General features: G+C 53.6%; 1 protein-coding gene across 4 annotated transcripts in view; it reads right to left on the bottom strand.

Moving 5' to 3' along the window:
• The window catches only part of PRKCB (protein kinase C beta), a 305,124-nt gene that overhangs the window by 83,427 nt on the left and 204,907 nt on the right, over positions 1 to 16,790 (bottom strand). For all 4 annotated transcript variants that reach the window (XM_008152760.3, XM_008152759.3, XM_054714439.1 and 1 more), the window contains 2 exons: positions 1,396 to 1,552; positions 105 to 239 (listed from right to left, as the gene is read on the bottom strand). In XM_008152760.3, the coding sequence (XP_008150982.1) occupies positions 105 to 239; positions 1,396 to 1,552 (292 nt within the window). The remainder of the gene's footprint in view (positions 1 to 104; positions 240 to 1,395; positions 1,553 to 16,790) is intronic.

The following is a 16,790-nucleotide window of genomic DNA, read 5'->3' as shown; positions in this document are numbered from 1 at the left end:
GACTCTGCGTCAGGACGTCACTTGCAGGAGGAAAGGGAGACAGTGCCGGTCCCACGTCTGATGGACCCAGCTGTGCTACGGCTTCCACAGCAAACCTTCCTTACCAGCCGTCAACCCCCGCCTTCTGCAGCTCCGAGATCCCGAACGACAGAGAGCCCATGAAGTCGTTCCGGCTGGTCAGGTCCCAGTCCCAAATCTCCACGGACAGCCTCCGGTCTTTGTCCGATTCCTTCAGCTGGCTGCAGAGAGAGAGAGACAGGGAGGTCAGTGCCGGCGACGGTGATCTCGCAAGCAGATGAAACGTGCAAGAGGGCAAGGCCCGAAGGCGGGAACTTCGAAAGATTACAAGCTGTTGCAAGAAACCTATTCCGTTTCCATCCCCGGCGCTCCCCGCGAGGAAGACCTTTCTCTGACTGACAGCCTGTGGCTCAGGGGGAGGCCTGCCGCGCTGAGGCGCAGTCCCAGCGACTCCTGCTGCCTGCCCGTGTCTCACCAGGGCTCGCGGTGTGCTGGGAACCTTGTGGACAGAGTTACCATAAGAAATACAGTGTAGACTGTGTAATTGTGCGGGTGTTAGCACACATGTGGGTTATAGGGCGAGGCTGGGGAATGGCTGGAGAGTCTCGCAGGTGCTGGTCTGGGGGGAAATGCCTATTCTGAGGCCTCTCCTTGGCTGAGGCTGAGATGGGCCCCTAGACTGGCTTTGAGAGAGGAGAGAGGGGACGAGGCTACCCTCGAGGAATCATGCTTTGAGCCGCAGCCTCTCACGTCCCTATCAAAGGCTCACTCTCCGCCCCGTGTTTGCTGTGGGGCGTGGGGCACATTGGTAAAATGGGTTGAAATGGCCAACGGAGCCAGATCACTTAATACGGTGCTTGTCATACATAGTATGTGCTCAATAAACACCGGCCGATATCCTAACACCTGTTGGCCCAGGTGTGTCGAAAAAACGATCCCCGGGTTCTCGGAGCACCGGCCAGGGAAGACCCTCCGTGGAAGCTGGCAGGAGCGCCCAGGGGCGCAGGCCCAGCATTTTCCATAAACTCAGCCCTGGGGAGGTTAGCACCACACCCTATGGGTTTGCGAGACCCTGAGCTTCCCACAGCTTGCCTTCACCTAGCAACACATCACACTATTTTCTATGCCACCCACTCCCCCACACCACAGACATTCTCAACTCTATTAAAAAAAAAAAAGTGGGCTCAATGTTTACTGGGCTTGCAATGCAAAAATGCAGATGGAAGGGGAGGAAAAGGAGAAAGGAAGGAGTAGGAGAGGAAATGGGGGAGGGAGGGAGGGAGGGAAGGAGGGAGGGAGGGGAGGAACCAGCTGGGAGAGGAACTCCCCATCTCAGGGGCCCACCCCCCATGCTGGGCTGCAATAACTTCAACTTACAATCTGAATGTCTCGTTCCACTCGGGGTTGAGGGAGCACTTGATCGTCTTGGTCTTCTGTTTGCTCTCACTTTTTGGGTCAGGAATGAGTTTCAGTTTCACATAGGGATCTGACAAGCCATTGGGGTCCATGGGGACAAGGTTTTTAGCATCTCTTACTGAAAAGAGAGAAAGCACTTTCAGCATGAATAGCGCCCAGAACGTTTAAGCACCAACGGGCAGTGGCTGTAGAGCCTGCGGGGGCGGGGGGGGGGGGGTGGCACCACACTCCCTTAATGGCGATTTTATTTCATTAACCTCAATAGCTAAGATGCACGCAAAGCGAGACAAACTGACGAGATAGGGGCTCTGCTCTGCATTGGTCTAAAAGGGATTGCTGACTTTCTCCACGCTCCCCCTGCACCCCTCAGACTGACCGTCCGTTCTCTGAGCGTGTTTCCACAGAGGCCACGGGAAGACTGGCATCTTCCATTTAGCACCACGTTCCCAAGGCTCGTCCACGCTGCAGCACCAGCGCGTCCCTTCCACTGACTAACAGCCACCGTATGGACAGACCACGTGCTCACCACTCCTCAGCTGACCCGCATTCGGCAGTTCCCACCTTTGGCCATTGTGAACAGGGCTGCTATAAACACGTGTGCAGCCTGACACAAAGGGTCACGTGTTGTATGATTCCACGAATATGAAACATCCTGCACAGGTCATTCTCATAAACTGAAAGCAGACTAGCAGTTGCCAGGGGCTGGGGGTCGGGGGAGAATGGTGAGTGACTACTTAATGGGTATGTGGTTTCCTTTACAGGCGATAAAAATTTCTTGGATCTAGACAGAGATGTGGCTATGTGCACACTATGAATACACCAAATGCCATTTTTTTTAGTAGTATGTTATGTGAATTTTACTCAATTCAAAAAGAAAGAGCTAGAAGAGAAAGAGTTGTCCACTAAGCCAAGATACATCCATCATCCAGGCAGCACCCGTACCCAGAACCCAAACAGCCCTTAGAGAGGAGGCTGGAAAATACTGGCTCCACCCTCAATCAAGAGCACTGCATAAAGAAGGCTATAAGCCGGCCGAGAGAAGGGAGGAAAGCAGAGGGTAGGCAGTGTAGGTGCTGGCCACATTAAGATGGAATACAACATTAGGCTGGAGAAACAGGAAGAAGTGCATTTGTAGCCAAGGGAAGGAGATGAGAAAATGGAAATGGTGTAGATCTTGTGAGTTGTACAGATCTTAAGGTTACAGTGCCAACTATCTCACTTATGAAAGAAAAATCCAAAGTAAAATATTGGGTTGAATTAAGCTATTATATATCAGAAGGCTAATATATAATGACTCCTAGCAAGGATGCAAAGATGGTTCAACCCTAGAAAATCTATTGTTAAAATAGTCATCATATCTACAAGGCAAAGGGGAAACCACAGATGGCTGCAGTTAGCTAGAAATAGCTGATTTCATTCACAGAATAAAGGCTATCTGAAATAATAGCACCATAGTTCATGATAAATGCAATCCCTTAAGCTCAGGAATGAGACAGATATCCATGACCACTGCCATGATTCAACACTGTTTATAACTGTCCCAAAAGTGCAATAAAACATTAAATCAGAAATGTGCATAGTAGGGGGTAAAGGATCCCGCTCCTTCCTGCATCCTTTGCTTCCACCCATCAGTCACCTCCTACCTGGAGCTTGACATCCCAGAAATGACACCACTTTCTCAATTCACTCTCAGTACCCCCCAATCTTACATCTCATTCCTGCACCAGGAGCAAGCTTGTTTCCTTTGGTTAAGTTCCATAGCAAGTCCATACTGTGTGTAGGCATTCTGCTAGGCACAGGGGACAAAAGGGACAACATACGATGTTGATCCTGTCCCCAAGGAAGATATAAAACCGAATTTATGCAACGTAAGTTGGTCGCTAATGACACAGTAGCCAGGTCGTACAGTGTTGTGGATACAGGGCTGCAAGATGCCAGAATCTGCATCTTCCCTATCATTTCTTCACATCCCTGAACTCAGCTTCTTGACTGATAAAATGGGGGTAATGCACAACTCATTGGTCGTTAAAGAGTACAATCAGATAAAGAATACACACGTTTGGCACAGAATCTGGGGCCTAGGGTATAGTCAATACATGTTAACTATAGTACTGTTATTTCATTATTTTATTATTACTCACTGCCCTCCTGTACTACATGTGTCCATTTTTATTATGGAGATTTAACCATTTCTGAATGAACTGATATGAAGCAGTGGTTTCTCTTCCTGAGAATAGTGCATCTGACCTTTGCATCTGACCCCTTCCAGGAGCACCTTTCAAACCCCGGCATGCAGCGCAGAACCCCGCGCCCCGCCCTCAGACAGACTCCGACTCAGTAAGTCTGGAGTGACCTGCTCTCCTGCTTTTCTAACAAGTGCCCCGGTGATGCTCATGCACGGAGCACACGGTAGGTACAGTGTAGACCTGGTACAATTTCTTAGGATGCCGTGCCGCCTCCCCACAGAGCAGCGATCCCCACCACTGGCCACACAATGTTTAACACCCGCAATACCTGACTGCTTAGTCGGGCCCCTGCCCTCTTTTCCCTTAGATTGTCACATAAAAAAATGACAACAGCCAACGTAACAATAGCCAGCCGGTGTGAAAGAATCAAAATTGCACCTATTTTTTGTCAGGTCGGCAAAAACTATTTAGTATATTTTGGTGTGCTGCAGAATTTCAGTAACTGGTTTATATGCCATGAGACAGAAAGGTTGAAAGTCGCTGCCATAGAACACAACCTCATCTCTTGGGCCTTCCAAGAGGCCTCGCCCACGCCAGTGGCAAGGCTGGGAGCCGGGAGGACTCTTCTATCCCATCGTAAGCTGCATAGACACAGGGCTCAGGAGCTCTGACGTGCCGGGAAGCTGTCTGGTTGACTGGCGACACCTATGCAAGTGACACAGCTCATCTTCTTCTCTCTGCCAAGGCCAGGGCCGCACCCTTCCCGAGCAGAACTGACACGGCGCCGTCACGGAGAGCACTCGCCCCTCAGAAGGTGGAGACCTCACCGCTCTCCCAGAGGTTCTCTGCACAGTGAGCGCTGTACTCTCCAGCCAACCTCACAACTACTGGTGAGCAGCGACCTATCCCTGGTGGCACTTCCCCCTAATCGAGGTGTGACTCCACCCTCCCACCACCCGCAGGCTCCTTCCCTCCACTTCGGACCTGTTCGGGTCTGTCCTCTGCCAGGGCCGTTTCTGTGGGAGGAATGGAGAGGAACTGGTTCTGGGACGGGGCGCTCACATCTCCAGGAGCCATGGCTCCTCACTGGCATCGGGAGCGGGTGACAGCCGTCACAGGCCTGACGCGCTAAAGCTTTTCAAAGTCAAGTCCCGTTTCCCTGCAGCGAGAGAGCCGCGGTGGGGAGGAAGCCTCTCGGAGCCCACGCTTGGCCACTGACTTGGATTTTCCTTGAGAAATGCTTCTTTTCTATCTGGCTGAAACCCAGCAGAGGGTACAGGGTGCCCCCCCCCCCCGCAGAAGTTCACTACGTGTACAGAGAGCAGTGTCCTGCGAACACCGCTGGCAGCGGCGTGGGTGTGAGCACATTGAATTACAGGAATGCTTAATCCGAGGAAGAGGTAAAGCAACCTGGTTTGGGGGCTGTGAGCAAAGAGACCAAAGTTAGCCGTGTGCCCCTGGATCCGGGTGAGGCTGGGTCCCGGGCCCGGGTGAGGCCACGCGCCCCTGGGTCCGGGAGAGGCCACGTGCCCCTGGGTCCGGGTGAGGCCACGCACCCCTGGGTCCAGGTGAGGCCACGCGCCCCTGGGTCCAGGTGAGGCCACGCGCCCCTGGGTCCGGGTGAAGCTGGATCCCGGGTCCGGGTGAGGCCATGTGCCCCTGGATCCTGGTGAGACTGGGTCCCGGGTCCGGGTGAGGCCGCGCGCACCTGGGTCCAGGTGAGGCCACGCGCCCCTGAGTCCAGGTGAAGCTGTGCCCCTGGGTCCGGCCGAGACCAAACCAGAGGGAGTCGGACCTGCATTACCACCATTTGTCCACCATCCAGAGCTGAAAAGTCAGTGCCGACATGTACACATAAGGAACTGGTGGACATTGATATTGGGTCTCAAAAGAACTGTTGGTCCAGAAAGAAACTCACTACAGACTGATTCATTTGCCTATCAGCATAACTATTATTGCTCGTCTCACATTCAGTTCTTATAAGTATATTTCTAGTGACACATGATCTCACTCATCTAGGGGAAATGATGAACAACATAGACTGATGAACCAGAACAGAACCAGAAACAAGGAGGCATCAATCGGACTATCGGGCCTCAGAGGGAGGGTAGGGGAGGGTGAGGGGAGGGGGGAGAGATCAACCAAAGGACTTGTGTGCATGCATACGAGCCTAACCAATGGTTAAGGTCAACAGGGGGTTGGGGCATCCGTAGGGAGGGGTGTGGGATGGGAATGGGGGGATGAGGACAAATATGTGACACCTTAATCAATAAAGAAATTTAAAAAAAAAAAAGAGACCAAAGTTAGCCTTATCTCTCACATTCTGAATTTATTACAAAGAGAATTAACCCTTTTATTAATTGTGTATTACTTTTTTTTTTTTTAATTCAGTATGCACCTGTGGCCTCCAAGAATCCATTGTGCTGCCCTGGCCAGCTTGGCTCAGTGGATAGTGTCAGCCTGCAGACTGAAGGGTCCCGGGTTTGATTCCGGTCAAAGGCACGTAGCTCAGTTGCAGGCTCAATCCTGGCCCTGGTCAGCGCGAGTGCGGGAGGCAACCAATCGATGTGTCTCTCTCACATCAATGTTCTCTCTCTCTGTCTCCCCCCTCCCTTCCACTCTCTCTAAAAATCAATGGAAAAAAATATCCTTGGGTGAGGATTAACAAAACAAACAAACAAAAAAAAGGAATCCACTGTCCTGGCCTTGAGGGACCCCATCCTGTTCCCCAAAGGCTGTAGAGCAAGCAGTCTGCAGAGAGATGCTTAAACACTCAGGGTTTGTCTGCATCAGTGAGCGCTGGTGAGCCACGCATGGACACGGGACACCCTCAGCACATACCCCAGCATCAAAGCAGGGGTGGAGGGAGAGAGGCCGACCAGGTGGAGAATTTCATAGCCACCCATCTCTGTTTGCTATCCTGCCCTGCCCCTCCTCTATTCCAGTGACCCCTGGTGTCTACAGGTTACCCCGCCTTTGGTTAACTCCGAGGGGAGGCCCATTGCCCTGCCACACCTTCTCAAATTGCGAGCTTCGTTAGCCCTCTCTACCACCCATTCCTTGGTTCCTGTTTGCTTGTTCCTCTTCTGGCACAGGCCCTGATGCCGTGGCCTGTGAGCACTGGCTCCACCCGTCTCCTCGCAGCCCCCGCTATTGGCCTTCCCCTAGGGCAGGCGTCCTCAAACTACGGCCCGCGGGCCACATGCGGCCCGCCGAGGACATTTATCCGGCCCGCCGGGTGTTTTTGCCGTTTTGTTTTTTTACTTCAAAATAAGATATGTGCAGTGTGCATAGGAATTTGTTCATAGTGTTTTTTTTAAACTATAGTCCGGCCCTCCAACGGTCTGAGGGACAGTGAACTGGCCCCCTGTTTAAAAAGTTTGAGGACCCCTGCCCTAGGGCCTCCTCTTATCTCTGATGACAACGCAAGCACGCCTGGGTCTCCGGCAGCCCCCACGCAGCATCGGAGTCACCGAGCACGTGGTGGCCACAGGCCCTAGGACAGCTGGCCCCTGTCCTGCTGGCGTGGCGCAGCCTGCCCGTGTGGAGACAGACTTCCCGCTGGAAAGTCGCGGTGCCGTTCTCGCTGAGAGCCTGTCGAGCCACGGCAACTGAAAGGATGGTGAAGAGCTGGTACTCGGGAATCAGAACCGAACTGGCACAGCTGGCCTTTGGAGTCAGAGACTTGGGTTTGAATCTTGCCTCTGCCCTGACTCACTGTGGACGAAAGGGGCCACATGCTGACCTGACAGGCAGCTCAGGGGAGGCCTGCGTGGTGGTCTTGCAAACTCAGAGACCTACAGTCACCACAAAGGATGGTCTGAAATGAAACTTTAACTTAAAGCAGTGATGGTGGGCAGTTACGTCCTAGGCCGGTATCTTCACTGACAAGGTCAACCTTTACCTTAGCTGAGCCTAACTGTCTTTTGCATCTATGATAACACACCCTTGAAATGTCTGGGTAACTTGTAACTTCCCTTTTTCTGGACCCCTTGGGGCACAACCTAATGTGCCTGGGCACCAGGACAGAGACCACAAATTCCTTCATTGTTATCATGTTAATTGTGCCTGCACCCACCTAAGCATGTGTCTATCATTTTACCTTTTATCCAATCCCAGGGTTTCCCGCGCCCCCCCACCTTGCTTTCTCCCTCCTCTCTAGTCTATCACCAATGGATTTCATGTAGCCCACCTACATCCCTTTCCTTTGATTGTAATGTATAAAAATAGATGAGAAACCGCCATTCTCTAGAGCATTATCTCAATCCGTTGAGGTTCTGCTTCCCGGCGTATGTCGACAGTTTGGCTCAAATAAACTCACAAAAATCCTTTACAGGTTTCAATGGTTTTTTACATTAACATCACTGACGGTGATCTCAGAACATCTCTGAGCCTCCGTGGCCCTGCCTCCAAAATGCGATAAAACCACACCCAGCTCAGAGGCCGCTGGCCGACCACACAGCCGGCCTGTCCGGGACAACAGCCTCCGTCTGTATCTGCTGTCCTGTTACTCTCCGGAGCCCCAGTTTGGACGGTAAATTATATGGTTACCCTGATTACAGGGGTTAAAGTAGAATGTGAAGCACATGGCAGAGGCTAAACAATGGTGACTTCCTTTCTCCTTTGAGACTTTGGATCTCATTATCTAACTGTCAAGACACATCTCAGGGCTAAAGAGCGCCCCTCCAATGTGATTCTGATACAAATGAATTTGGAAGAGGCAGCATGAGAATGACAGACGACCTGCAGCCAACTGTGATAAATCCATCCTTATTCTGGCCCCTCTCCGTTCCAATCCAGCCACCTGGAGTCCCACCTGCCCAGCACTTCCTCTCAACAGCCCAATCATCCTTTATTTTCCAACTACAGTTGACATTCAGTATTATTTTGTATTAGTTTCCGGTGTATGGCGTAGAGGTTAGACATTCATACACTTTACCAAGTGTTCCCCTCGATATTCCCAGTCCCCACCCGGCACCATGCGTAGTTATTTATTACAATATTATTGACTGTATTCCCTACGCTGTGCTTTACACGTCAGACCACGTTGTAACTGCCACTTTGTACCTCTTAATCCCTTCACATTTTTTATCCAACCCTCCAGTCTGGCCACCATCAGTTTGCCCTCTGTATCTATTACAGTCAAACCTTGTTTCTCAAACGTCTCCCATCTCGAACAATTCAGTTCTCCACCAAGTTGTTCACAGAAAAAACGTCTCAGTTTTCTAACCAAACCCGGTTTTCTGACCGCCCTTTCAGGCTGACACCCCAGCATGACAAAAAGCGTCTCAGGCAACAAACAAAGGAGAGAATGCCTTTGTTGCTGGGGAAATCAACATTAGCACAATGTTAAGACAGGAAGAGGCCTTCAGGAGTGCTGATGTTACGAAGAGTGTGAAAGAAGCAATGACCACAGGCAGGTGAGGAGGTAGAACACCTGTTGTTGATTTGGCTAAAGGAAGAGCGGTGAGCCAGTGACAGCATCCCGCAGGGAGATGTGGAAAGTGAAGATGCGCGTGCTGACCTGAGAGACGGCCTGGAAGGAGTGTAGAAAGTGGTTCCTTGGAAACCAAGATGGCGCCATAGGTTAAACACCTAACCCGCAGCCGGGCACAACAATTTCAAAAATACAACTAGAGGTCAGAACGGTCATCGTCCAGAACCACAGGAAAGCTGGCGGACTGAAATGCCCACAGCTGGGGGGAAGGAGAAGGCCACGGGGACAGTCGGGGGAGCCGCAAAAGCCTGAGGTATGGAGAAACGGGCGGAGACACGAGCACGCGCGCCTGCGGGGAGGATGGAGCCGGAGAGGAAGGGGCGGCTGACGGCCTGGCCGGCGTTCACTGGCAGGAAGGAGATAAAGGCTCCGGATTGCGCTGAGCGCCGGCTCCGATTGCACTGAACCCCGTTCCGGGCGAAACCCTGGGAAGCCAGGCGCAGGCTGGGGGAATGAATCTGGGCTGTGGGGCGCAGGCACAGAGGAGCGGCGGAAGGCAGAGCTCCAGAGGCGCGCGCAGGAAGGGGCGCAAAGGACGGACTGTTGCCTGCGCCACTGAACTGCCCTAGCGGGAAGGAGACAAGGGCTCCGGACCGTGCTGAACCCCAGTTCCGACTGCACTGAACCCCAGTTCCGGGCGAAACCCTGGGAAGCCAGGCGCATGCGGGGGGAATGAATTTGGCCTGTGGGGCAGAGGCACAGAGGAGCGGCGGCTCCAGAGGCGCGCACGGGAGGGCGCGCAGAGGACGGACTGTTGCCTGCGCCACTGAATGGCCCTGCTGGGAAGGAGACAAAGGCGCCAGACTGCGCTGAGACCCAATTCCAACTACATTGAAACCCAGTTCCAGGCAGCGGGCGAAACTCCAGGGCGCGTTTCTCTCAGAGGTGTTTGCAAGGAATACAGAGGGACACAGACACAGGAGCCTCATGTCTCCTGCACAGCAACTCTTCCTATATAGACAAAGAGGGTCCTCACGGCCAAGTGGCCTGGAGGACAATTCCTCCTAGTGACACCAACAACAATCAAGACTTAACTGTAGATACTCACTCAGTTTCGCAACTGCGCCGCCCCCGCAGGCCGCCCGGCCCGGGGCGCTGGGGACGCCGCCGCGGCAGTGGCGCCCGGAGCCCGGCGGCCGACCAGCGCACATCCCCGCCGCGAGGCCCCCGCGCGCCTGGTTCCGCGGGCCGCGCGCCCCGTACACCGGACGGAGGCCCGGGCGCCCTCTCCGTGCACCTCCCGGCGCCACTAGACCTCAGGAGAGTTGACTGAATTCAAGGGATTAAGAAGAACAAATTGGGGAATTCGAAAAAGATGACGGCGGAGGTGAAGGCTGATGTGTTGCCTCGCATGGCAGTTTCGGAAATACAACTGGAACATGGACTAGTGAGGGTGGCGACTGCTGCTCGCGTCTCCCCAGACCGGGCGGCTGCTCCTCTCAGTCAGCACCGCAGCCGGGGCCATGGGCTCGTGGGCGCCGCAGCAGCTGCTGTGGCGGCGGCCGCGGACTCGGCACAGCAGCTCTCTGTAAAGGAAGAGACCATCTTTCTGCAGGAGGGGCGCATCCGCGCCACCGACCTGGCCGAACTGCGCAGTGAGATCCTCGAGGCCCCGGAGGCCGCCAACACCGATTTGGAGGATTCTTAGGAGTTCTCATCTTACATTCAAGCCCTTTAAGCCATTTTGACAGAGGAGAATCAAGAAGGCGGCTAAGTTAAACAAAGGAACTGCGAACTCCACCGCGCACAGCAATTTCAGGGGCACGAATGGAGGACAGAGCCTCTACCATCCAGAACTACAGGAGAGATGGCTGAATGGTAGATTTATAGCTAAGAGGGAAGAGGAAACCAGCGAAATCGGAGGGGATGAGGTGTGGAGGGGCGTGGGTCTGGTTGGTGGCGGGGGAAAGGGGCTTTTGTTCCAAACCTAGGGGAGATTAGCTCTCCATCACCCTGAAATCCAGCTTCTGGGGACCCGTGGGAGACCCAGATGCCTGCGGGGAGAGGCGGGACTCTTGGGGAAGTGCCAAGCGCCCCTGGGTCTGGGGGAGGCCGCGCTCCCCTGGGTCCGAGTGAGGCCAGGTGTCCATAAATCCAGTTGAGGCCTCGCGCACCTAGGCCCGGGTGAGGACACGTGCCCTTGGGTCTGGGAGAGGTCACGTGCCCCTGGGTCTGGGAGAGGCCACACATCCCTGGGTCCAGGTGAGACCATGTGTCCCTGGATCCGGATGAGGCCTCGTGCACCTAGGCCCGGGTGAGCCCAAGTGGCCCTGGGTCTGGGAGAGGCCAAGCGTCCCTGGGTCCGGGTGAGACCAGGCGTCCCTGGATCCGGGTGAGGCCTCGTGCACCTAGCCCCGGGTGAGCCCAAGTGGCCCTGGGTCTGGGAGAGGCCAAGCGTCCCTGGGTCCGGGTGAGACCATGCGTCCCTGGATCCGGGTGAGGCCTCGTGCACCTAGGCCCGGGTGAGCCCAAGTGGCCCTGGGTCTGGGAGAGGCCAAGCGTCCCTGGGTCCGGGTGAGACCATGCGTCCCTGGATCCGGGTGAGGCCTCGTGCACCTAGGCCCGGGTGAGCCCAAGTGGCCCTGGGTCTGGGAGAGGCCAAGCGTCCCTGGGTCCGGGTGAGACCATGCGTCCCTGGATCCGGGTGAGGCCTCGTGCACCTAGGCCCGGGTGAGCCCAAGTGGCCCTGGGTCTGGGAGAGGCCAAGCGTCCCTGGGTCCGGGTGAGACCATGCGTCCCTGGATCCGGGTGAGGCCTCGTGCACCTAGGCCCGGGTGAGCCCAAGTGGCCCTGGGTCTGGGAGAGGCCAAGCGTCCCTGGGTCCGGGTGAGACCATGCGTCCCTGGATCCGGGTGAGGCCTCGTGCACCTAGGCCCGGGTGAGCCCAAGTGGCCCTGGGTCTGGGAGAGGCCAAGCGTCCCTGGGTCCGGGTGAGACCATGCGTCCCTGGATCCGGGTGAGGCCTCGTGCACCTAGGCCCGGGTGAGCCCAAGTGGCCCTGGGTCTGGGAGAGGCCAAGCGTCCCTGGGTCCGGGTGAGACCATGCGTCCCTGGATCCGGGTGAGGCCTCGTGCACCTAGGCCCGGGTGAGCCCAAGTGGCCCTGGGTCTGGGAGAGGCCAAGCGTCCCTGGGTCCGGGTGAGACCATGCGTCCCTGGATCCGGGTGAGGCCTCGTGCACCTAGGCCCGGGTGAGCCCAAGTGGCCCTGGGTCTGGGAGAGGCCAAGCGTCCCTGGGTCCGGGTGAGACCATGCGTCCCTGGATCCGGGTGAGGCCTCGTGCACCTAGGCCCGGGTGAGCCCAAGTGGCCCTGGGTCTGGGAGAGGCCAAGCGTCCCTGGGTCCGGGTGAGACCATGCGTCCCTGGATCCGGGGGAGGCCTCGTGCACCTAGGCCCGGGTGAGCCCAAGTGGCCCTGGGTCTGGGAGAGGCCAAGCGTCCCTGGGTCCGGGTGAGACCATGCGTCCCTGGATCCGGGTGAGGCCTCGTGCACCTAGGCCCGGGTGAGCCCAAGTGGCCCTGGGTCTGGGAGAGGCCAAGCGTCCCTGGGTCCGGGTGAGACCATGCGTCCCTGGATCCGGGTGAGGCCTCGTGCACCTAGGCCCGGGTGAGCCCAAGTGGCCCTGGGTCTGGGAGAGGCCAAGCGTCCCTGGGTCCGGGTGAGACCATGCGTCCCTGGATCCGGGTGAGGCCTCGTGCACCTAGGCCTGGGTGAGCCCAAGTGGCCCTGGGTCTGGGAGAGGCCAAGCGTCCCTGGGTCCGGGTGAGACCATGCGTCCCTGGATCCGGGGGAGGCCTCGTGCACCTAGGCCCGGGTGAGCCCACGTGGCCCTGGGTCTGGGAGAGGCCAAGCGTCCCTGGGTCCGGGTGAGACCATGCGTCCCTGGATCCGGGTGAGGCCTCGTGCACCTAGGCCCGGGTGAGCCCAAGTGGCCCTGGGTCTGGGAGAGGCCAAGCGTCCCTGGGTCCGGGTGAGACCATGCGTCCCTGGATCCGGGTGAGGCCTCGTGCACCTAGGCCCGGGTGAGGCCTCGGGCCCCTGGGTCTGGGAGAGGCTAAGCGTCCCTGGGTCCGGGTGAGACCATGTGTCCCTGGATCCGGGTGAGGCCTCGTGCACCTAGGCCCGGGCGAGGCCACGTGCCCCTGGGTCTGGGAGAGGCCAAGCGTCCCTGGGTACGGGTGAAGCCAGATCCTGGGTCCGGGTGAGGCCGTGTGCCCCTGGATCCATCCGGGTGAGGCTGGGTCCCAGGCCCGGGTGGACCACGCGCCCCTTGGGTATGGGTGAGGCCACGTGCCCCTTAGTCCGGGTGATGCCGTGCCCCTGGGTTCGGCCGAGACCAAACCAGAGGGAGTCGGACCTCCGTTACCGCCATTTGTCCACCATCCAGAGCTGGGGGGTCAGTGCTGACATGTACACATAAGGACCTACTGGACATTGAAATTGGGTCTCAAAAGAACTGTTGGTCCAGGGGGAAGCTCGCCACAGACTGATTCATTTGCCTGTCAGCATAACTATTATTGCTCGTCTCACATTCAGTGCTTATTAGTATATATCTAGTGACATATGATCTCGCTCATCTAGGGGAAATGATGAACAACATAGTCTGAGGAACAAGAACAGAACCAGAAGCAAGGAGGCATTGATCGGACTATCGGGCCTCAGAGGGAGGATAGGGGAGGGTAGGGGGAGGGTGGGGGGGAGGGGGAGAGTTCAACCAAAGGACCTGTATGCATGCATATAAGCCTACCCAACGGTTAAGTTCAACAGGGGATTGGGGCATGCGTGGGGAGAGGGGTGGGATGGGAATGGGGGGATGAGGACAAATATGTGACACCTTAATCAATAAAGAAATTAAAAAAAAAAAAAAAAAAAAAAAAAAAAAAGAAAGTGGTTCCTTTAAGGCTAGTGGTGGATGACGTCATGCGTTTAGGAAAAGAAGTGTTTATTCATAGATTAAATGGATGAATTCAATTTACATTATTCCTAATAGGAAAAATAATTCGGGTTTTCAAGCAAACCACTTCTTGAACAGCCTTCTGGAACGAATTAAGTTCGAGAACCAAGGTTTCACTGTACTTTGTTTCCGTTTTGTTTCTTCATTTTGTATTTTCAATGCGACATCCAAGTGAAGTCATACGGTATTTGTCTTTCTGTGTCTGACATTTCACTTAGCACAATACCCTCTATGTCCACCCATGTGTCACAGATGGCAAGATTTTATCGTTTTTTTTTAGCTGAGTAATATTCCATTCTGTACATGTACCACCTCCTCTTTACTCACTCATCTACTGATGGGCACTTAGGTTGCTTCTGTATCTTGGCTATTGTAAATAATGCCGCAATGAACACAGGAGTGCATTTATCTTTTTGGATTTCTTTGAATCAACATCCAAACGTGGAATTTCTGGGCTATATGGTAGTTCCATTTTAATTGATGGAGGAACTTCCACACTGTTTTCCACAGCGGCTGCATCAATTTGCAATCCCATCAACCGTGCCCCAGAATTCCCTTTTCTCCACATCCTCGCCAGCACTTGTTAAACAACCCAGTAATATTTTATTTCCTTGCTCCCTTTATGCCAATTTTTTTTTACCACATCAGCTCCCCCCCCCCCCTTCCCTCTGGGCCAAGGGTGCTGCTGTGGTATCACCTCTTTCCTATCCCTGCCCATAGGGAAAAGCCCTCCACTCTCTCCTGGCCAGAGGCCTAAACGTCTTTACCCTCTTGTCTCTCCCACAGCACTCTGACACCTCCGGCCTCAGTGAGGGCTGACTCGGAGCGTGCACTGGAGACTCACTGATGGCCTCCAACACAGCTCGCCCTCCTCCCAGCCTGCAACCCTCTTGGGGTCCCTAGGTTGACCCCTCCCATTCCCTAAGAAGCAATGTCAAGAGCTCATCATTTTAAGCTTCCACCTGAGTCCATCTCGTTCATATTACATGCGGTTGTTATGAATTTCTACCTCTATGATGTTTTCATCAGAAAATGTGGGCTGGGCAACTTCTGGGGCATTTGGGGGAGAATTTAAGGAGGTTACTTTTGCAAGCTAATGTATTACCAGTTTTGTGGATACTAGAAAAGAAGGTGATCCTCTTATTGAGGGGTTCAAGCTTCACAATAGACATAGTTGGCATTCAATTTAATTATATCACTTAACTTATCTATATCCATATTTTTACCAACCTTCTCTGTTAAAGATGGACAAAGGTATATTTAAAACCCTCTCATTATGGTATTTCCAGAAATTTCTCCTTTCATCTCCAGTCGTTTTTGTTTTGTGTGTTTTGACCCCGTGTTGTTTGAGGTTCATGGCTGCATTTTAGTCTTAGATTTCACCTTTCATCATCTTTTGATACAGTTTGTTACTGGCCTTTTCCATGCGCCCTGGTCTCCTCTCCAGCAGAGCCTGACACCGCGTGCCTGTCCTCTGCACCTAGCAGTTCTCAGGACTATGTTCATTTCTTTATTCCCTTTCCCTGCCATCACTCCTTGAGCTTGTTTCCATATCACTGGCTACACTGTCTGTAGTAGGCATTCCCCTATTGGGTGTTTTTGTGCGTTTTAATTTATTTTCTCGTTTTAAATTACTTCTTAGTATCATAACGTATCCTTCTTGCTTATGCCTTCCTCTTGTCCAACTCCTTTTTCATCCCATCTACTGCCTTATCCTCCTGCCCCGGCTCTCTCAGCCTCTCTCTGTCTCTCTCTCTCTCCCTCCCTCACTTTTCTTCTCCCTGTCTTTCGTTACTCCTTTTCATTGGTGCATAGTATTCCACTGTGTGGGTGCACCAGTTTGTGCATCCATTCACCTGCTGAAGGGCCTTTGACTGGTTTCCGGTTTGGGTGATAGAGTGGCTATAAATTTCATTTCTCTGGAGTAAATTCCTAGGAGCGGAATCACTGAGTTATACACTAAGTGTGTGTTGAACTTGATAGGAAACTTGTCTCCGAGTGGCTGCACCCTTTTGCATTCCCACAGCAATGGCCGAGGCCCTCGTGCTCTGCACCTTGCCACACACTGTGGAACAGTACCCACTACCATCATATGTTAGCCATTCGGCAGGTGTGCATGGTGTCTCATGTGGCTTTAACCTGATCTCTAATGATACTGAATATTTTCATGGATGCGTCTGCCATCCTTGTACTGCCCTTGGTGTTTTTCAAGCTTTTGGCCCATGTTTTTGGTGGGACTGTTTTCATACTAATGAAAGTCTGAGAGTTCTTTAGTCTGGACACAGTCCTTTGCCAGACATGCGATTTGCAAATATTCTCCTGCAGTTTGTAACTTGACTTTTCATTTTGTAACAGTGTCTTTTGCGGAACAAAAGTTTTCATTTTTTATTTTAATGAAGTCGAATGTATTGTTTTCTTCCTTTTATGAGTCATGTTTTCAGTGTCAGATCTAAGAATTCCTTGTCTGGTTCCAGGTCATAAACTTGCTCACCTATGTTTCCTAAAATTGTATACATTCACAGTTAACATTTCGATCTATGATCCATTTTGAGTTAATTCTTGTATAAGAAATGAGGTGGAGGTGGAGATTTATTTTGTAGGATGTCCAACCACTCCCATACCATTTGTTAACAGACTGTCCTTTATTAATTTCTTTGTTTTTAATCAGCCATATATTTGTATGCGTATGTATCTGAACTCTATTCCATTTCATTCACTT

The sequence above is a fragment of the Eptesicus fuscus genome, chromosome 4 (assembly GCF_027574615.1).
Source record: "Eptesicus fuscus isolate TK198812 chromosome 4, DD_ASM_mEF_20220401, whole genome shotgun sequence".
Classification (NCBI taxonomy): Eukaryota; Metazoa; Chordata; class Mammalia; order Chiroptera; family Vespertilionidae; genus Eptesicus; species Eptesicus fuscus.
Note: the sequence above shows the minus strand (reverse complement) of the source record. Positions and strands in the feature narration are given on the sequence as shown.